General features: G+C 40.9%; 1 protein-coding gene across 1 annotated transcript in view; it reads right to left on the bottom strand.

Moving 5' to 3' along the window:
* Positions 1-21,857, bottom strand: part of ARHGAP20 (Rho GTPase activating protein 20) — a 59,131-nt gene that overhangs the window by 13,712 nt on the left and 23,562 nt on the right. Inside the window, exons 3-9 of the mRNA XM_039718736.1 lie at positions 16,727-16,897; positions 11,515-11,664; positions 9,645-9,686; positions 8,610-8,694; positions 5,893-5,970; positions 2,347-2,413; positions 242-424 (exon numbers count right to left, since the gene is read on the bottom strand). Of these exons, the coding sequence (XP_039574670.1) occupies positions 242-424; positions 2,347-2,413; positions 5,893-5,970; positions 8,610-8,694; positions 9,645-9,686; positions 11,515-11,664; positions 16,727-16,897 (776 nt within the window). The remainder of the gene's footprint in view (positions 1-241; positions 425-2,346; positions 2,414-5,892; positions 5,971-8,609; positions 8,695-9,644; positions 9,687-11,514; positions 11,665-16,726; positions 16,898-21,857) is intronic.

Raw genomic sequence — 21,857 nt, 5'->3', positions numbered from 1 at the left:
GCTGACTTCAGAACAATCACTTGACAGGCAGCTTGTCAAAATGTAACTTACAAAGATGACACATACACAACAGCATGCTCAGATCGGTGAGAGCTACACTGCAAAACCCCCTGAGCAGCTGGAAGATACACCTGCACGCTCCTCTGAGCTTCCCACTGCGCCCCAGCCTGGCACATTTGCCTTCTGCAGCAGAGCCAGGTGGCCAGGCTGGGGAGGGAGGTGGGGTGAGAGGACAACGTACCGTTCAGCTGCTGGCACACGGCCACCTGGCTGGGCTTCAGCACAAACTGGCACTGCAGCTCCTGGGGCAGCTGCTCCGTCGAGAAAGGGCCCTGAAGCTGCCTGGGGCAGGCACAGTGCTTTGATCCGTGGGGCATAGCGTCACGAATGTGGCTCATTGTAATTCCAAAGGGATATTCATGTCCTGTTCAAAGAGAAATCGTAATAATCTCTGTTGGATTCACTGCAGACTTGCAAAACTCCATCTGCCCTGGAGGAAAAGGAGATTTTGCTTGCTGGCCCGCAGCACTTTCTCAGAAATCTAAGAATTGTTGCTTTTCTCCATATTTGCACGGGCATAAATCATACACTGTCAGATAGGGAGTTACTGTGTTTGGTGTAGTTAAACAGACGTAAAAGTAAAATAGGATCTATTACAGATGTATCACATAAAAGCCCGTCAGAAAAAAACAGAAGTGACTATTTCTGAATCCACTGTTTACTCTTTCTACTGCTTTTATTGTGGCACTGAAAGTTTAGGTACTGCTTGCTCACATCATTCTGGAGAGAAATGAGATTTTGGGATGAGTTACGTCAAATTTCTGCTGAGCATGCAAAACCAAAAAATTCCAGTGTGGAAGTGATCTTCGCTCCCTCAACATGTTAAGTCCAACAGCCATCAACTCAGTCAAATGAGACACAGTTACACAATTATGGCTCCTGTCTGAGGCTGAAACAGGAAGGAAACATTAATCACAGGGCTGATGCAAATGAGCTATGCTTGGCTTTAACCAGCATCTTTGGGGACTACACAGAGGCAATTCATTTCTGGAGCAGCTTTCATGAATGCCACCGGAAAGATGCGTTTGTGACTTGTCTAAAGACCTGGTGGATTAAATATATGAAATTTGGATGCAATGCTAAGATGTTTTAGTTAGCTTGCAGTTGGACTTGAACACTAAGAGAACGGAAGAGGTGTTATTTGAGATTACAGTATGAAGCTATGGCACAGTCAAACTCTGCTTCTGACATGCACCTGTAATAAAGTTTGCCTTGTCTAATAAACCTTTGCATTAGTATCAAGCACAGCATCACTTTCACATCAGAGTCTTCTTTTCCAAGGATTGCAACTTGAATTTGTAGTGAGAGTCAGTCAATTAGAAAGGCCTTTCCCATTTCTGAATTTTCTGGTTTTATGTTTAAAGACATGGATGTAGTTTGATCTGAAGAAGATACACAGTAATGGTCAGAAACCAAAAGTCTGGTATGTTTCAAAGGCAAAACAGTTTGCACTCTCTATAAGGTGCACAAGTTAGACATTTTATAAATATTAATGTTGTCTGACTCCAGTGAAGCATTTGTAGCTAAGGTTACTTTGAGAAGGAATGCTAAGATTTACTGGGATTAGATTTGCAGGAGAAAAAACCAGAAAACCCACAAGTCTTTCTTGTTCTAATCATGTGCAAACTCATGCAGCACAAGTAATGCTGGGCTTCTACAGGGAAATGTTCTCACTAATGGAAAGAGATTTGTTCTTAGTGAATCATGGGCCAAAATCAAACCATTCCATCCAATCACTTCTGAGCTGTGTGTTAATTCCTGGTCATGAAATGTTTTGAAAAGCATTTTAGAAAGTTAATAAGCACTAATTTGCTCCTAATCAGAGGGGAGTTGTCAGGCAGAATGAGAAATACAGGACTGGAAAGGATTGAATCAGTTAAATTGAGTTGTGGAAGGAAAGATCATTTCTCAAAATTCTGGTGAGTTTCACTGAGGAGAGGACAATGCTATGGAGGTGTAGGAAGAAATACAGGAAAGCTGGACAACCTCCAGAAGGGGAGGTGACTGGAAAGGCCAACTCTGCAGAAACACTGGGGCTCATGCAACAAAACTGGGGCAGAAATAAATGAACTTCTTCAACCTCTTAGTGACACAAGCAGACAGTTGCTCTTCAAAACAAAGGATCACCATTTCCCTAACTCCCCAGATAGGCAAACTCATGTGATAGGGAAGTAAGAGAAAAAACAGGAAAAACAAAACAAAAGAGGAAACTGAACTTCAGTCTTCTCTCTATTTCTTGCTTCCACTGAGTGAATATTGAAAAACAAAACAATGCAAACAACTTACCAATAAGAGGGTAAGGAGCATGTTCTCTTCCTGAAATCACCCATAGCTTGTAGTCTTTTTCAGAGCCCTTTAAAACCAAAATTAAGAATCAGCCATGCAGGACAGGTTCTCACACAAAGTTTCTCACAATATAATGATAATCTGCACCTTGCCAGCAGAGTCAAAGGAATCCCCTTTACTTTTGTAGTGCACAAGAGTTCCACCAGCAAAATTCCTGCAGTGTGTCTGTCATGTGCAGTGTGGTTTATGTGACCTGGGTTCAGCTCTGAGGAGTGAGAAGTGCTGGAGCCCATCATTTCTGAAGAAAAAGGGGAGATTTGCCCCCAGTTCTTTCCCTCAGACTGGAGTGCCTCCTGGCAGCAAAGGGATGGATGTCAGAGCCCACTTCACTGCTCTGCTCCACTCTCTCCACAGCCTTCCTACATCTCTAAGCAGGAGGAGCTCAGGCTGGTGAGCCAACAGCGACCTGTGACTGACACTGGAGCACAAGGCAGGAGCACCTTCACCTGAGACCTGAGCCCACCCTAAAGATGCCAAGGCAAGGATGGCAGCCCCAGGCTCCTGGCACTCAGTGCTGCCCCAAAATCTTGCTGTAGGGCTGCTGTCAGCCTTTTTGTGCAGCCCTTATGTGTGGAAGGGCTTGGGACTGCTGGATGGTGCTCTAAGACTACTGAGCCCTCTTTAAAGTGTACAGCAAAGAGGATAAATTTACATCAAAAGAGACAACTTTCAAAAGACTGGGGAATGTGAAATTTTTGGGAAAAGCTGTGAAAACCTCTGATTTAAATCAAATCAAATTAAAGAGAATTCTAAATATTGCCTTTAGCATAAATGTACAAAATAAAAAGTGGATAAATACACTGCATTAAAAGTGATCTATTTTACCTTAAATCCCTTTTTGGTGACACTACTAAATCAGGATAGTTAAAAATCTTAAAGTTTTCTGGCTATAAAAAGTGATAAATACCTCATGACAGCATTTACTTAGATCCAAAGTTAATTCCTACCTCCTTTTAAACAGACCTGCCTACTATTTTGTATTTTCTGGACCTTCACCCAGTGTTCCTAAGGCTTTTGAGACTCCTCCTACTTGCTGCATGCACCTGATGTAATGCTGATACACCCAACAAAGCCTTTGCAGTTTGCTCTCTGACTGACAGAGCTTTCTGGCCCATATTAGCACTGCTGTTAAGTCAGCTAGCAGGGGGCAGAAGGAAAATAAATAGGCTTTGGAGACATCTCTGATGCCTCGGGGCAAGCAGCCAGGAGCAAATAAATACAGCTGAAGAGCACAAGAAAGGGTATTTGCTTTTCCTTTCACAGACATATATGAAAGGGTTCGTTGCTGTGAAGGGGAAGCAGGCAAGGGAAGGGCCAGTAAGCGTGGTTCCAGCAGGCAGACTGCTCATCTCTGACTGCAAATGCTGTCCTTTATGGCTTTATGAGGCCATTTGTCAGGATAAATGTGACTGTCCCAGAAAAGTCAGCAAGTGTACTTACAAAGCTGGGAAACCCAAGGCCCTTCCTTCTGCCCCACTTGATAATTTGGAACAGATGATCAATGCCATTTTGCACGAGCTAGCTGTCATTTTATCAGAGAAACCACAGAGGAAAAAACCCTGATGTGTTAAACCAGAGTGAACTCAGCCAAAGTAATAGCCCCATTAATCACACAATATGTGAAATGTAGTTTTTATAAGTGCCATTGAAAAGTCATGGAGCTCCTTTCAAGTGGTTGTCTGTGGACAGAAATAAAAAACCTTGATACAGCATGTAAGGCAGAGCTTCCTTACAGCCAGAACAATCCTACCAGGGGGCTGGGTGTTTGATTGTTATGCAGGCTACAGCTTAATTTATTTAGCTTGTTTGATTTTATTGCTAATCTTATGATACGCCTCTAATGAAAAAAAAAGGCTTTTTGCTATAAAGAAACAGTAAAAAATGTAGTGTATTAGCTGGGCAAATAATTCTGCAGGCAAGATTTTACATCTTTCATATGGCTTTCGTTCTTTTTCTACTTGAAATAAAAATGTAAAGAGGAGGAAAAGGTTGATTGTTATACATACAAAAGAACACAATGCTGAAACCCAACCAGCTCCTTGTCCTGCTAATCACAAAATATTCTCTTTAAATATTACCATTTTCCTGGTTTTTCTGTACACAAAGTGAGGAAGCGCAAATGACACCCATAAAATGGGTGAAAATGAAGCACATCACAATAAAGACTTGCAGTTGTAATAGCACTTAGTCTCCTGATTTTTGGTGCAGAGCAGGGGAGACAATCTGCAATTAAAATCCTAATTTTAATTCACCTTTTATCCTTTTCACCTTGCAATCTCTCTATCGACTCCAGAGATTCCTTAATTAAATGGACTACTGGATTCTGAGCCAGGGCCCCAGCCCTGGTGTAAATGAAATGTCTGAGCAATAACAAGATGGGTAGACACAAATTGCTGTGCCTGGGAAATGCCAAGCTAGCAGAACAGACTCCTGCATTAAAAGCTTGTGTAAATTAGGGATAATGGATGCTGGGGAAGGCAAATTCTGAGGTTACTCCAACTTTTGCTGTGAGTCTCCAGAAGCCCCAGGGAAGCTTTGTAAGTAACAGTGGCACTTTGCTCATGATATTTGACTCTTCACACTCAGGGCTGTGGTAAGGAAAGACCTGTCAGATTCCATGCAATGAGATCCACATATGCATAATGAGTAAAACATTTTAAAAAATCCTGTTATCCAAACAGCAAGCTGATAGACCAGTTAAAAAGCTGTCATCCTGGAGCTTCTGTATGATCAGTGGTACTGGTTGGAGCCACACTGTGAAACACAGTGAGAAGCCAGAATTCTTGTCCCTGGCACTGATCCTCTACCACACCTGAGGCACTACCTAGTCTGGTTTAGGGCAAAGGAAGCCAGCTGAGGCAGTACTTGATCTATCAGGGATCACTGCATCTATCTGGTACACTACCCTGCATTATCATAAATTCAGCCTTTTTCCAGAACAGTTTCAGGACACTGTTTCGATTGGGTGCATTCAGATTCCATGCAATCACCGAGTTACATTAGTGTATCACATAACTCCAAAGGTCCATGGATATTTAGAGTACCTGACTGGGACACTTGAGAGCAGTGCAGCTGATCATGCATGTCTGCACACTCTGAAACCAACTAACAGGCAGACCAGTAGGCTTCTTGTTCACACTGAAGCATGCAAAAGGAGCTCTATCAAACTCTCACTTCTTGTGTCAAGATATCTCCTCTTGTGTCAAGATATGCTCCTCTCAGCAAAGGAGATTTAAAAGCAACTTGAAACATGACTGATCCCTTACAGGGATGAGAGGCTTACTCAAAACTTTTAAGGCACTTGATAATCTCTGGAGGTCTATATGTTAACAAGGCACTTCTGCTGCATTTCAATAACTCTGGACTACTACGTTAAAGTATTTAATTAATGTTCATATCCTAAAACTTGGAAAAAGTGCAAGGGAAGATCTGATTGTTAAAAGTAACTACAAAGAAAGACTCATTAAAACTGGTGCAAGGACTTACATTAATTCCCAGCTGCTGCAGGGCCATCAGAATTACATCATTGGCTGTATCAACATTGGTTACACTTAGGGTTTTTGACTGTGAACAGAAAAAAAAGAGAAGGAGAAAGTCGCATTAAAAGTTTGGATTTGCAAAGAGTATCTGAAGTGCAGTAGCTCTATAGAATCCATTGTTAGAAAAAATGAGAATATCCTGTTGAAATTTTACTTGATAAATAAATTATACTACATAGATAAAGGTCCAGCTGTCTGAGACCAAGGTTTGATTCCTCTGCTTTGCCATATACTTTCTGTATTTGCTTCCTGCTTCCCCAACAGCTCAGTCAGAAGAGAGAGTATTACAATTACTGGGACATGACTTCCACGTTAAAATATGCAAGAAGTCAGAACCACTAACTGCACTTTTAGACACTGCATAAGGGAAACATAATGGTTTGATTAATTTTAAAGCATGGAAGTTTCCTTTAAAAAATGAAACATTTCAGGGTGTTTTTTTCAGTGAAACATCAATTGTTAATTTCTGTCCTTTTCAACCGAAGATCTCCGTGGTAAGAAAGAATTGTACACAGGCTGCTCATCCCCATAACGTTTCCCACAATCTATATAGATTTCTCAAAGCTAGATTTGGCTTAGTACCAGAAGCACTTCCTCTTGGTAATGTTCCATCCAGTTCAAACAGACCTTTCCAGCATCCTCCAGAATCTGCCGATAGGCAGTTTGGAAAAGCACGGAGCAGCAGAGACCCCACTCTGTAACCAGCTACGGCGACCAGCACTAAGTGCCAAGCTTTGTGTCAGCCAAAGTGCCACTTTCCACAGCTGTCTTTCCAGAGGGAGATTTCAGCACCTGCTGCCTGGGAGGAGTGCTCCTGTCCTGCTGGGCAGTGCTCTGTACCTCAGCTCCGTGGGTTGCTCCAATGCTTGCAGTACACACCCACGCTTAGAGGCTGGCTTGGCTCTGCCACCAGCACTACACAGCTTGTGGATTACAGCTGGGTCATGGCCAGACTAAAGCCTAGGCAGAACCAAGGCAAGCCCACTGCAACAAACCACCCAAGCCCACCTTAAAGAACAGAAGACAGCAGAGCTGGGATCTAGATGTTTACTGCCAGTCCCAAGACAGTCTGCAATACCCCGACACCTTGTGCAGCACGTCAGTTTTATACTGGCCATAGGATGTTCAGGTGAAACAATCCCCTGACATTTTGCATTTAAAAAAGATCTGAGCTGTACCTTTGTGTAAGACTCTGGCAGTAACAAGCTGCCATGGCAATGAAAGGAAAGTAGTGAGAATACTGTGTATCTTGCTTCAGGACAGATCTGAATGCTCATACCATAAAAAATTTAACATTTGCCTGAAGCAATGACATCTGGCTCTCAGGAGTAGGTCAGCATATTTGCATAAGTTTTGCTCTTGGCTAGAATGTAGTTTGTACCTTGTGTTCAGCCTTCCCTACTGTCCAAAAATGAAATAATTCTTGGGTGTCTCCAGCTGCTGTAGCACAGGAACCACAGCACCATAAGAACTATGTGCATCACAAAATTTCCATCTGTTCCTCTACTGTTTTATTACTGATAATATCTAGACTACAGAGTGTTGTTCCTAGGACTGTCAGTATCAAGAGACCATATATGGCACAAGAGCTAATTATAGCTAAGGAGAAAAGACACTGCAGAAAGCCCCAACAAACCCTGGCACGAGACTGCAACACCTGAGTGCATGTATGATTTATCGGCTTTTACACCTGAGCAGACCTTGATCTGCAGTCCTGCATTTAAACTGTCACAATTATTAGTACTGCTTATTAACTTTTGTCTTAGCAACCTGGCAATTCTGTCATTGTTTACCTTAATAATAATTTTGTGGGGAAAAAAAAAGAATAATGCAGACTCCTTTATGCTTACATTTATGCAAATATAGAATTCTAAATTCTAAGTGGAGAATCATTATTGGGCAAAGACTTACAGTGAAATCTAACTTCTGTGAAAATATCTTATGCCCTTGCCCATGCTCCTTAGGATTCTGAGCTTGAAATACAGATGTCACAAGCACAGTTAGAAAGAAATGACAAAAAGCAGAGGAAGAATGGATGGATTATCACTGAATGCTAGGGTATCTCTATGGAACTGGCTACATCCAAGAATTTAGCTTAATAGGTTAAAAATTATATAGTCAAAAAGGTACAAATCACACTATGAATGGCCTTTCTTTACCATCTAGTCTTTGCCTATAAATTCACCAACACCAATTATTTGAGAATTAACATGCTTAAGACAATTTCAGAGTGGTCTTATACACTGATTAACTGACTTAACATTATTATAAACAATAAAACAACTGCAACTTTGCAGAATTTAATGAAGGCTGCTCTGGGATTAGATAAGTTTTACAAACAAAAAAAAAAAGGAACGTTGTACTGACATTTCTGAAGATGCTTATGCATAAATTCTACTAGAGGTGTTTCCTGGGACTTCACACTGTACAGTCTTTAGTTCATGTGCCAGAACCAGTATTTCTTACCAAGCACACTGCCCTTGAAACAGAAATTGTGTATTAAAGACAGGCAACAAACCTTTCAGGGCTGTCTATGCCAAGACTTTTCAAGGGGCTGAATCCTTAAAGGAGATTGCAAACCAAAGGAAACCTCTCAATATCCAAAGGATTGGCAGGTGAATAGCCATGTGGATTTAGAGCCCTGTTGAGCTGAAGAACACTTACATATGCACAAGTTCCCACGTCCTTTGCAATTATCGTCAGATGAATGCTTTTAGGATTGTCTTTTTCCTTCTCTTCTCTTATCCGACTGACAAAACAAATAAAAAACAAGTAAATTTTTAATATTGCACACATAAATAGCAAGACGTAGATTTATACAGCAATCAAGCAGTAACTTGCTAAGAAGGAGATCATTTGCAGATGTACTGCAGTAAAAGATCTCTGAGGACAAGAAAGCATCCAGCAGTATCTGGAAGGGACACTGACTGTGGCTCCCCCAGTAATGCCCTCTTGCACTGAAGTTCATTGCAGAAATCAGAGTAAGCAGCAAAGAAAGAAATGGAAACAAAATCAAGCTAAAACTACCCATCATTGTGATGCCTGAGTCTGCACTACAGACTCCTACTGGAATCAGTTCCATCAGTAGAGACTAGTTCAAAGAACTGAACAGGGGAACAGTGAACTGGAAATCATCCCAGCAAGGATGAGTTAAACAATCAAGGTACTCTGAAGAATCAGGTAAAGACACAAGCCTCAACCAGAAGAACTGGGCAATCAGAAAACAGAACCATCACTAGTAGTTTTCTGTCCAAACACTGCACAAAATAAGACAGCTCTACTTATGCTAACCCTTCACCTTACCCTCCAGCATGGGGCATGGTTTTTCAGAATAAAATACAGCCAGCCTTGAGCAGCAGACAGGTTAGAACAGAGGTTTCTTAGCTGGGCTTGCTTGAATGCCACCACCATGGAAAGAACTCCGGGCTCAACTCGAGCCACAGTGGCAGAGGCTCCTGCTGCTGTGTTGGGAAGGAACAATGTGTGATAGGAATTGCTGCAGTTTTCTGCTGACCCTCCTTGCACAGGGATTGTTGCATAAAGCACACAACATCTTCTGAGGGAGAAGACATGAGATGTTTTTTTCTTTAATATTTGAAAGAGCTTATCTATCATGATGGCATAAGCACTACAGCTTGGGAATCACTGGTCTAGACCAGGACTCTTTCCAGTGTCTTTAAAGACCATATAATAAAGTACCTTTGCAAAACAGACAGCCATGTTTCCTTTTGTTCTGCAGACCTGAAAGAATTGAAGGAAAAACAGGACAAATCAGTCATCATCCTAATACCAAAACAAACCTTCTACAAACCACAATGGAATGGACCTTTTTTTAGCTGCAATTTCATAAATACATCCAAAACTTAAAAGGTTTATCCAGATTTGAATGAAAAGTCTGCTTCCCTGCAAAGTCAACTGAAAAGCCTGCCTGGGAGATTAAAATCCCCAATTACCATTTTTGCCACAGAAGGTAAAGCTTCACCACTGAATTTTGTAGCAAATGTGTTGACCTCCTAAAGTAATGTCCAAATAGAAGAGCAGGGCACTTAAAAAAAAAAAAAAAGCTCAATTCAAATTTTAAAGGTATTTCCTCAGGTACACAGATTTCTTTCCACTCAAATTCTTATTTATTGTTTTATCAGCACATCACAAAGTACATAAAAGCCCACTGTACTTAGTAGGGTTTAACTTTGGACATTTTGAGGCTTATCTCATTTATCTTTATCTTATGTGTATACTCAGAAGGATAAAAAGGAGTCCAGTAAAATATAGCTAATAATATGACAGTTCAAGGAATCTAACCTCATTTTGCTTCAACTTTCTTGATTTAAATCCTAGCCCAGATGTAACTGCTATTCCCACTGTTGCTTTTGCAAATCAAGTTTTTCAAATTTACACAGCAGGCATTTAGGGAACTAGAAACCTACTCAATTATGTTGTATGGGAAATGCACTTTATAAATGGTAAAAACATGATTCTGATTTGGTTGTTTCAGTTCTGCTGGACAGACATCTATGCACTCACACATGGCCCTTTAGATTTTTTACCTCCAGACATCAAATAATTTCACTTCTGTAAAATCTCTAGCTGTTTTTGACTGAAGCTATTGCTTTCCTATTCAACTACTTTCAATTATCTACAAAGGATAAAGACATACTGTCTTTAGAGCAGAGCTCCTGAAATTCTGGCAAGATTTCAATTGAAAATCAACAGAAAATTTCATCTGTTTCAGGACCGTTACATGTAAAAAACAAACAGCTCAACCAGCTCAGGAGACTGCAATTTGTAGACAACATTGTCCTTAGGTATGGACAATGGGACATAGAAATTAAGCCAGATACTTCAGCTTTTGCTCTGTGTTGATAAAGAAGGAAATGCGAGTCCTAAGACTCAGGCAAAGCAGCTGGGATTTCAGGGGGATGGTGCCCTCCCTCTTCCAAAGTGACGAAAGAGCCCTCCTGCTGAGACTAAAATTATCCTAATCACTGAAATTACCTCTACAGCCCTTATGTGTCTTACAGTCAATGCTGCAAAGACAGCCAAATTTTTTTTCTTTATATTAAAATTCAGAGATTCTGCTTTAAGAGGAATTTTGACATTTTCTCTGGCACAATTAAATCAAAAAAGAGAAATAGGACAAAGGTCATTATTTCACTATAATTTTTCTGCTACTTCCAATACATAGCCCTCAGTTTAAAATTGTCTTACAAGAGTGTCTTTGATCCTTTCATTAGCTTGGCTGTTTAATATTTGTAGTTCATCTTATTAATTAGCCAAGGTGTTTGTTGAGTTATACCAAAAAAAAGGTAATTTCCACTAAGCAAGTTTGCAGTACAGAAAGTGCTTTGCCAAATCATGTATTTTCTCATTTTTTAAAATGATAAGTGAGATGGAAGATTAGGTAATGAAGGGCAACTTGCTCAGAGCCATAGAAGGAATTGGTTTGAGAATCAGCAAGTTCCTGCTCCCCACATTCACTGGTGCTGAAATGAATCTGTGACAGTCTCATGATCTGTCAGCCTAGAAACATTTACATAACTTGTTAAATAAAATATATCTCAATTCTTACCTGAAGTTTGCCACACAGTTTGTGGTGGGCCAGCCCAAAACAAAGGACCGGTCTGGGTCTGTGCTGCCTTCACACACTTCTTCTGTACAAAATGCTGTCCACATCTCACAGAGACGTGCTTGGCACTTCAGTTTGAAATGAGAGTGTGACCTGCAGGTGGAAGGTCACAGGTGTGTCACACACATGAAAACACAGACAGCAGATTAAACAACTAGTTTTTTGTCCTTCAGGCACATGTGAGGTTTGTACTGGAGCTGACACAAGAAGCACTTCTGCTTCAGTTAAAGAAAATGTTTTATTGGGTTGCATATAAAAACATACCAATTTTTTATTTAAATGGGATAAACAAATCTCTTATTTGTGGGATAAACAGATTGCTTCTGGCATCCCTGGACATCCCCCTTCTTGGGGGCAAGCTGTCCATGTCTAGAGTTGCCCTCCAAATTTTGTTATGAGGCAAAGGTTGCCACTTGTATTTGACTCTCCTTTCAGTGACTTTAATGCCATTGAGGAGCTCACAATACAGTTCTATTGCTTAGTCTCAGGGTCAAAAATGATGATGAGTTTAAGTAGTGACAACTAGACCAGGGCAAACGAAGAAAACTTGAAGAAGAAACAAGCAGAAAAAATTGCTATTTATGTTAACTACAGCACAGGTCACCACACAGCCTTCACAAACTTTCTACATGGTAGCTTTAGGAACACATCACTTGGAGAATGAGCCAAGAACTTGCACATTCTCAAAATAGAGACATAATTTTCCCAATTTTTAAAAACTTGGCCCTTCCTATGTTTTATGTTACTAAACAACTGAGTAAAGGTCAAATTTACATAATTTCCCATTTGAACTTCAATTATTTTCTTCCAATAGATTTCTCTTTATAAACGTCCTTCCTCTGTAGGATTAGCAAGTGCTAGTGCTTTGTGAGAAACAAGTAAAAACTCCCAAAGTCAATCCAGCTCTGCAGCAGTGTAGAGACACTCACTTCAAGCCTTGCAGAATTACCTGAGTATGGTTCTCCTGGGCCAGCAGGCAAAGGCTGGAGGAGAAGTGTCCCCTCCCTGAAACCAAGAGCACATCAGCTCCCCACTGTGTTGCAAATGTGGATGGGGACAGAGCTGGGCACCAGGGTGATTAGTGCTCTATAAATAAATAAGCCAGGTGAGCAGTTTCTTAGGGCTTTGGCACGCATGGACTACCTTCTCTGAGATTAGCCTCTTACAAGGTATTTGGTTTGGGACAGACTGAACTAACACAGAAACATGAAAGCACTTGAACCTCATGGCTTTAAAGAGGACATAGATGAACCTGGCTGGTCGGAGTTTTCCAGATGACACTGTGCTACAGGTGTGGTAGCACATTCAGAGGAAGGTCAAGAAAGAATCATCAGTACTTATCAAAACTAGGGCTATGGTGTCTCCTGATCAGCTGAACGTTTCACCTCTTTTTATTACATTTTGCTACCCAATTAAAGAGAAACTTTTAGAACAGAAGCATGTTTCAACACCCTTGTTAGCAAATGAGTTTATGATGCAACAAATAAGGTCTGTCAAGAATGCAAAATAATTGCATTCTGACTGACCACTGAATGAACTGTGAAAACGTAGATTTACAAAAAAATACAATTCTAATGTGGATGTTAATAAATGGATGTCTGGTCTGACTCCACGAAATCAATCTGCTGACCCTCCCTTTCTCCTCAACTTCTTTTTGCCATTACCCAGTACATTGAACACTCTACATGTTGTGTCATTTTTTAATATTTACAGTCCATAAAGCCAGATCTCAACAGTGCCAGTAGCAGGTGTCAGCAGGGTGTTGGCAGAAACACAAGGATGATCTCCAGTCATGCTTGATGTATATTCTTCCCTGTGTGCCATGCCTAGTCACAGCTTTCAGCTATTATCAGTATTCAAGTGGCCTGGTTTCCAGAGGTGCTGAAACAGTAGCCTCCATTAACATCTGAAGAGCCTGAAGTATAATTTTATCGCTATCTGCCATGTCCTTTTGCAATCCATGGCTTCTTAGCATTTGTGAAACATGTGTATTCTATTTAAATGCCAAAGCATTACCTTTAGAAATGAACATATTGCTGACTAAGGAATAAGCATGACAGAACATTTAAAAAATGGGTACAGTAACAATCTAATGAGTATTGTATACTTTCTAAGGAAGTCTCCTAAAAAATGTTATTGTGAATATCAGGCAAATTCCAAATCAACTAAAATCAACAGAAAAATCATGAAGACCACTGCTGTAGATACTGGCACACCCCAAGTGATGCCACCTCTGCAGAGTACACAGAGTTCCTTTTGCTTACAATTGGATACCTTGGAGCCGATAACAGATGGGAGATTAATTTCTCCCCAGATTTGCTAATCTCCTTAACTGAATTCTCTGACAAAAGCATTTATGGATCTACTGTGAGACTGCTGATGTAATTCCATGTATGAATTCAGCCATTAATTTCTATGTCCAGCCACTTCAGGAAAATACCCTTAAAAGGCACATATATGTATGCACGTGCACATCACAGAGGAGAAAAAGGAAACCATTTCTCTGTGTCTCCCAAAAAAAAAATGTACGTGAGACACCTTCATCACTGAACTAACAGATCCTTGAAATTTTTATTCTGCCAAATAAAAACATACACTCTCTGTAAGAAATCAAATCAATCCATAAAGAAGAGTATAACATTTTACGTACTTGACCTTGGTTTAGTTAGAAAAACTCTCTCAATAAATTAATTTGTGACTTAAACCTCATATGAAGGTAGTGAAGGATAGGGCAGTAGAGGAGCACAGCATGTGAGTATCATTCTTATTTTTTATAAACTAGAATAATGCATCATTGGAAACCATAGGAGTTTATATTTCAGATATTATTAGAAAGCAGCAAAAAAATGCACCCACAGGCCCCTTGTCTAAAGTCATACATGGACCAGTTAATGAGAGGACTTACTCACCCCTCACAAATTCCTATGGGAGCAATGCCAATTTGTTGCCTTTAAGCAGGTGCTCAGTCCTGTACAAGCAGTTTACTCTGCAAGCTCAGAGGACACGGGATACTTGCTCTCTTTAGCAAAAACTTGTACCCATTTGCTAGTCACACAAAGTCTGATTGTACATGAGCTCCGTTTGAACAGTGGCTGGTCACCTGCAGCTGAGCTCCCACCTGCACAGGGCCCAGCTGGACTGAAGATACCTTAGGGGTTCATAAGCCCCAAGCTGAAAAACTACTTCAGACAGAATTATTCACAAGGAATAATTCTGAAGTTAAGTCAGATTCAACTGTATCACTAATTCTGTCCTAGTCTTACTGCTTTGACTCTGTAATAGCTATTAAAAAGTCAATAGCAATCAACAGTCACGGCCACATAGCAATACACACACTTGGGTTTTCCTTCTAGGAATCAGCATTGGCATTTTAGTGTGAGACAGCTTTAAAAATGCTGATTTTTAAGTAGTATTCATTAGTGACAGCTCTGATGCTTTAATTGCTGACAGGGCAGCTGTAGAGAGAACATCCCAATTAGCTCTTCAAAATACATGAAGTAAAATCACTCAAAATACTATTTTTGCCATTTCTAGAAAAGACTTGCTCCCCCCCCTTTTTTCACATGCAAAAGCACAAATTGTTCTCTTCCACCTTTTTTAACATTGTTTCTCTTCACCACATTAAATCACATGCTGTAGGAGCTGTTATTACTCCCTGGGGACCAGATTTTTGTGCGGTTACACCAACTAGTGCTTTCCTATGCAAATAGTCCCACTGGGGCCCAGCCAAACCTGCAGCAATGTGCAGCTCAGGGGCTCTAACATAGCTTGTGCTCAGCAGGCTGACCAGGGAGGGGGGCTTTATCCCTCCTGACTGTACTCTTCCACAATTAAGGAGCTAAGCTAGTGGACCATGCCCACTGAGTAGCCAGTGAACAGAGAGAGACTCCCAAGAGCATGACTCCCCTCACTATCAATGCTCTTTCAGCACAGGTGACTTTGCCACAGTAAGGAGCTGGTTTTGCCTCAGTGACTGTAAGAGGAACCCAGAAACGTATGTCAGTTGCAAGTATTTCACTTTACAGCTGAAATGAGGTGAGGTGAATCCCACCCTAAACCAGCAACAAACAAAAATCAATACAGTAACGATGCTGTTACTGCTGGTGCTGGTAGAACACCAAGATTTCCCCTAAACATCCTTATGTTCTCCACCCACCCATAGCGGAACATGTTTTGTGTAAAATATCCTCTGTGTTGTCACACCACATCAAGTGAGGGAGTTCAGCTGGGGGGCTTATGTTTACTATGTGTGATTCAAACAGACACAGCTCGGATTTCTATAGGAAACACAGATTTCTTTTGGCTTTTCCCAGAAGCCCCTGAAACAATTGCTTAAGCAAAATGACACATTGCAAAAGCCCAGGACTCACATTGAGACTGCCCACCCTGTGAAACCACAACACAGTGCCTAACAGACAGTGAAGCTACATCAGGATTTTTTATTATTACTTCTCCATAACCCATAACAACAAGTGAAAGCACCCTCTAAAACTGCCTTAAACCACAAATGCCGCATGAAGCTGGCATGCTCGACACAGCTTGTAAATGTGATTTAATTGTGAATGGTAGAGTGAATAATCAGAGCTCAACAGCAAGCCTGATTACACATGAACACTACCCAGACTGCTCAGCATGGCTCCCCTTCCCCATGCTCCTTCTGGCACAGGACAACCTACAGAGACAGACACTGCTGTGCCACCTGCAATCTCTATTTTAATACAGCTGCTCATCCCTGGTGTGTATCAAAGCAGCTTCCAGGTAAAGGTTAAAACCTCTAATCCCTCTACAACACAACCACTGATGTTATCCAAACCCCACAGGACTAAAGATGACCTATCTAAAACAAGAAGTTGAAGGTAGCACATTGGACACAGCTGAGTGCCAATGAGTCTTTTGTGACACTGCACTCCCAAAGTACAGAAGATGACAGAAAAGAAATATATCAAAGAATATCTGATACTTCCATAAAATGTTACATCCTGAAATTCCTCTATGGCTATGAGGCTTTCAAAGGTCCCTGAAGAGGTCAAAATAAAATGTTTCCTTATGATTTAGGGAAGATTTGCTATTATAAAAGCATTCTGGAAATCCATGCTATGTTCCACTGAAGAAAAGGTCTGCTCTGCAGGATCAGTGCCTGAGGGGCCTTACTCACTTGGACTTGGCAACAACCAGAAGGTCTGTGAAGAGGAAAAGGTGTCGCTCCTGGGTCTGCAGACTCGTCTTCAGCTGCACGTGGCCGTCCAGGATGAGCATGCGGTTGTGGCATATGAAAGACTGCACGAGGGGCCATGACTCTGGGCTGATGGGGGACAAGCAGCCTTCCCTGCAAAAGGACATCAAATAAACAGAATAAAGGAAAGCAAATCAGCTGCTTGCCTGAGAGTGAGAACCAGGCAGTGACTTCCCATACCTGCTGCCAAAAAGTAATTTATTTGACCACATTTCAGTGAAAGTGAGAGGCACTTACAGGATAATTCAGCAGTCAGATTCTGACACAAAATCTGTTAGGGACTGTCCTCAGTGAAGCTTTACAGCCCAAGCTGTAAAAGCTGTAGCATTTAGCATGAGTAGCATTTAGCAAAGGACAATAATATAGACACAGCCCTCCCCATTTCTGCTATTTGTATTTGTTTCCCTTTGTATTGAAGTCTTAGAGAAAATATTTCTTCTCCTGTAGTCTCTCCAAATAGAATAAGGACACATAATGCATGATGAACAGAGGACTGCACACCCACCTTGATCAGAATAGGACTCATACTCAGGGCTGAAAGCCATTTATAAAAATTATTGAGAAACAATGACAAACATAAGGTGTTACTGAACCTTGCTAGAGACACCACATACTAGATGCAACACGAGAAGGCTGCTCAGCCTTTCTCTCTCCCAGCACACAACCCACAAGCACTGAAGCTAGCTCCTGCTGCAGGGTTTGGTTGTGTGGCTGGAGCACAGCTCTCATCTGAGGCTGCTGGGTAATCCAAACCCGAGCTTGTGGGGGAAATACCAGGCTCTCTCCTAGAAGACACTGATCTTTTCTAAGGCAGTATTGAATAAGTTGCAGCACAGGGTGAATACATGATTCTCTCAAACTCTCCTGATCTAACTGTTCTACATAAAGCAGCTGAATAGTTATTGAAGCAGAAATAGATTTTCTCTAGCATGATGGTCAGCCTAGTCACCCAGACAGGACATCCCTATTTTCTGAGCCTTGCTGTAACAAATGACCATTTATATGGAGCCAAACAAAATGAATGTGAGGATCTGAGAGGAGGGCATTCCTTCTCTAGGGTTCCCTAGAAGCTTGTAGCAGGTCAGGCTCTCCCTTGGAAAGCCAGAGGCATGGCCTCAAGTTCTCACACTGAGCTGAGAGAACTGAACTGGGGTCTCCTATACCCTGGTGTACCTTAAATAATGAATTTCTGGATTAAATACAGGTACCATCAGAATCTTTTCTCATGATTTTAAAATCAAAATTTGCAATCATTTTCTTTCCCAAGAGATACCTCCAAATGAACCATTTCTCTCTGGCAAAACAAATCAGGTCAATTTTTATTCAAATACATTTACTTATGTTTTTCTTGTTAAAAAATTAAGCTAACACTTGGCAGGATCAGCTTGGCAAGGTCAGGCTGAAGTGGACAACTTTGCAATTCCAGTTTATTCCTGGTCCCACTGGAATGGATGACAAACATCTAATGAGTTTTCTGGGAGAAGAAATGGAGCTTATGTGGGGAAAGTCACAAAAAAAATGGGGGGGTGGGGAATGAAAGAAAACAAGAGCAAGCACAGGAAACCTTCAAAGAAGGTCATAAACCTCGTACCTCTCTTAGAACCTGGATGACTCATGACCCTCTTCTCCTTGATACTTGTGGATGGATTATGCAGAAAGTTATTTAGGAAATCCTGACAGCTGGGAGAGAAAGGATAAGCTCTAAGATTGGCCTACATTAGCAGGACACACTTTCACTGATGTATAAGGACCTGCCAAGGATCCCTACCTGCTGGGAAGGGCCTTGGATTCTCCTTTATGGCTATGAGTCTTCAGTTTTTAAAAGAATTCCTCAATTTATTTTGTCTTAAACTGTGTCTTAATCTTGTGTTTCATTACCTATCCCCTCAGGTAAGAGAGGAAGAAGAGGAATGACTTACAGAATGAAGAATGGAAACCTAAGTTATTTGGTCATTCCTGTGCAAAAGGGGTGTCCAGGAGTGTGGGGGTTAAAGCAGAGGCAGGAATTTTGGTCCAGCGTAACAGGGATACACACTGTGTAGACAGAAACAGGAGCCAGGAGAACAACAAGCATCTCTCCTTCCCTGCCACCCCCATGGAACTAGAAATTGCCACCTCTCCAGTTCATCAATGAGTGTTAGGTAACTGGGACTCCATCCACCAACTCCCGAGCAGCACTTGGCACAGAAACTCAAGCAGAATTCAGGAATGCTGATGAGTCCACCTGCCTGAAAGATGCATGGCCTTTACCTCAAAGATTCAATCAGGAATACACTCACCTGTACTTGAACCCAGTAACAACAGGTGTGAGGAAAAGCCTTTTCATGTTACACTGCAGTAAACATTCTTACAATCATAAGGTCTGGCTTTTATGTCTCCATACAGGCAATTCTGTTTGATAATTCCTATTTGTACGTTTTCTACATCATGATCCATAAGCCCAGGAGCCTCTCAAATTAAACTAAGCTAAATCTTAGCCATGTTGGTACACAAATGAAGGTGTAGTAGGTTTATAATGCCAGAAGGGTCAAGCAAATTGAACTGCCTTTTGAGCCACTGCCTTTCAAGCACATCTGTCAGCTGAACTCTAATAAGCAGTCTTACATACACTAATATTAGACCTTACCTGATAAGCCTTATTAAAAAAAAAAAAAAAAGAAAAAAAAAGGTGCCAATATTTTCTTCAAAGTGGCTCCCCAGAAACCCTTTTTAAAAAAAAAAAAAAAAGGAAAAAAAAAAAGGTGCCAATATTTTATTCGAAGTGGAAAAAAAAAATCAAAGCCATTAATTTAGCCAGAATATTCTAATGCCCCAGGAACAAGGAACATGGAGGAAATTCATGTCAGCAGTGACAAAAATGTCTTTTGGAAAGCAGGCTTTTGATCCTCTCAATTAATGTTCCTTTGTTACAAGACATGAATGAAACCCAAGTGTTGTTACATTGAAAATGCAGATCAGCAATATCCTCAGGCATAGGGATTTATATGAGAGAGGTATTTTTGCAGTTCAGTTTTTAATGGCTCAATGATTTTTCTGGACATTAAATGGGTCTAATTCTGAAAAAGTGCTAAGTATGTAAATACTGATTCTTTGAAAATTCCTTTCAATAAAATTAGACAAAACTCAAGTCAACATAATTTCTGATATAAATAAAAAATGCAAGTCAGTGATGTAGGGCTCTCTCTGCCTTTCCTATGTTTCCCTAAAAATCACTTTATGATTAGCACATGCAAAAACCCACACAGTAACATCTTTCTATTTTGGAAGAAAGAAAAAAAGCTGTCATCCAGGTTTGTTAAGAAGGAACTGTGAACTGATTCCTGAAAGATGGGGTTAGATGGGGACCCTGTAGAGCCAGCAATCAGTCATGTTCCATTTTGTGAGGAAGCAAGGCTGACACTGATGTTTTGATGGCATTGCCATTATAAAACTCTAGTCTTAAGTGGACATTTTTTTCTAAAAGTACTATTTTGAAGGGTCTGAAATTTCCATGTCAGATTTTAATTATGGAGAAAATTTTGTAATTGGAGGATATCTACAGAGATATTCTTTAGCTCTTCAGGAAAAGACTAAAATCACTGTGCTGGATGAAATTAGTAGAAAGATAATTGAAGATTTCTCACTGGATGTTTCCAGAACATAAATTTTTATACCTCTTATTTTTCAAATTAATCAAAATAGTGTTTATTCAAAAGACACTATGATTTAAAAGACCGTTTCAATTTTGCAGGTGAAACATATGAGGGTGAAATTTATGAGGTTAGTCAGCCAAACACTAACCCTGGCTACATTGAGTGTGAAACCAAACATCAGAGCTCACTTCATTGATCCAGTATTTACCAGAAACCACAGAAGCACAAAAAATACTTCCTCCCCCTGAAGAGCTTCCTTGGGGTTTCCAATAAAGCTGAATGGCATTACCCACAACATGTTTATTCTTGGTGTTAATGGAGATGTCAGCTATATTCTCTGTTTATAGCAAAAACAATGAAAGAAAATATGTTTTGAAGGAGAGCTGAACAGTCCATGCTAAGTGGTCACCAAATCCATGATCCAAATGTGATTTATTCCAATAGGAAGCTTTCCCCTGACTTCAGCTGATGATGACTTCAGCCTATCATTGGTTTAGATTAAGCTGTAAGCTGCCTCAGGGGAACAACCTGTTCCAAGGTAGCTAAGCTGGAGTGAGCTGCTGCAGGTATCTCAGCTATATGACATCCTTCTCACAGACTGCTCATGCTGCATCCTGAACCTCACTCCATTGTTTTGGTTATTGTTCTCTGCCAGAACTTTCCTCCACTGATGATCTCTCTGCAGCCACAGAAGTTGATTTGCCCTTACGATGCAGCACCAGTGCTCTCTGCATGACTGATATCTATTGAAATAAAATACCATTTCTCTTTTTAACCTCTAAAGTCCTTCTCAAGATGTAGGTGAGAAATTCACCTTTTTATCAGCAGACTAGTCAAATGATAGCTGTTCAAAAGGCTGAAACATGAACCAGCCCAGCCATATGTGAGATTGCACTTGGTCTGTCTAACACATACGTAATACCTTTCCAAATTCCTCTTATAGTGAACAACTTGGCCTACACTCATTTCACAAATATGTACTGCACGTATAATCCTGCATGCCTCCACTGGTGCTGAAGCTCAAGTAAGGACGAGAGGCACTTTTCAGTTTTCATACAATCACTCAGAGAAACACAGAATATTCTGAGGTGGAAGGAACCCACGAGAATCATTCAATCACAGAGCCTCAGAATAACCTGGGTTGGAAGGGACATGTAAAGGTCTTCAAGTCCAACACCCCTGCAAACAGCAGGGACAGCTTCCTGTACATCAGAGGCCTGACCAACCTGACCTCGAATCTTTCCAGGCATGGGGTATCTCAACACCCCTCAAAGAAAACCTATCTTGCAGGCCACCTTTAGGTACTGGAAAGCTGCTCTAAGGTCTCCAGGCTGAACAGTTCCAATTCTGTCAGCCTTTCCTCTTAGGAGAGGTGTTCCATCCTTCTAGTAATCTTCATGGCTTTCCTCTCCTGACTCCAA

This window comes from Passer montanus, unplaced genomic scaffold (genome assembly GCF_014805655.1).
Source record: "Passer montanus isolate IOZ18808 unplaced genomic scaffold, ASM1480565v1 scaffold4, whole genome shotgun sequence".
NCBI classification, from domain to species: domain Eukaryota; kingdom Metazoa; phylum Chordata; class Aves; order Passeriformes; family Passeridae; genus Passer; species Passer montanus.
Note: the sequence above shows the minus strand (reverse complement) of the source record. Positions and strands in the feature narration are given on the sequence as shown.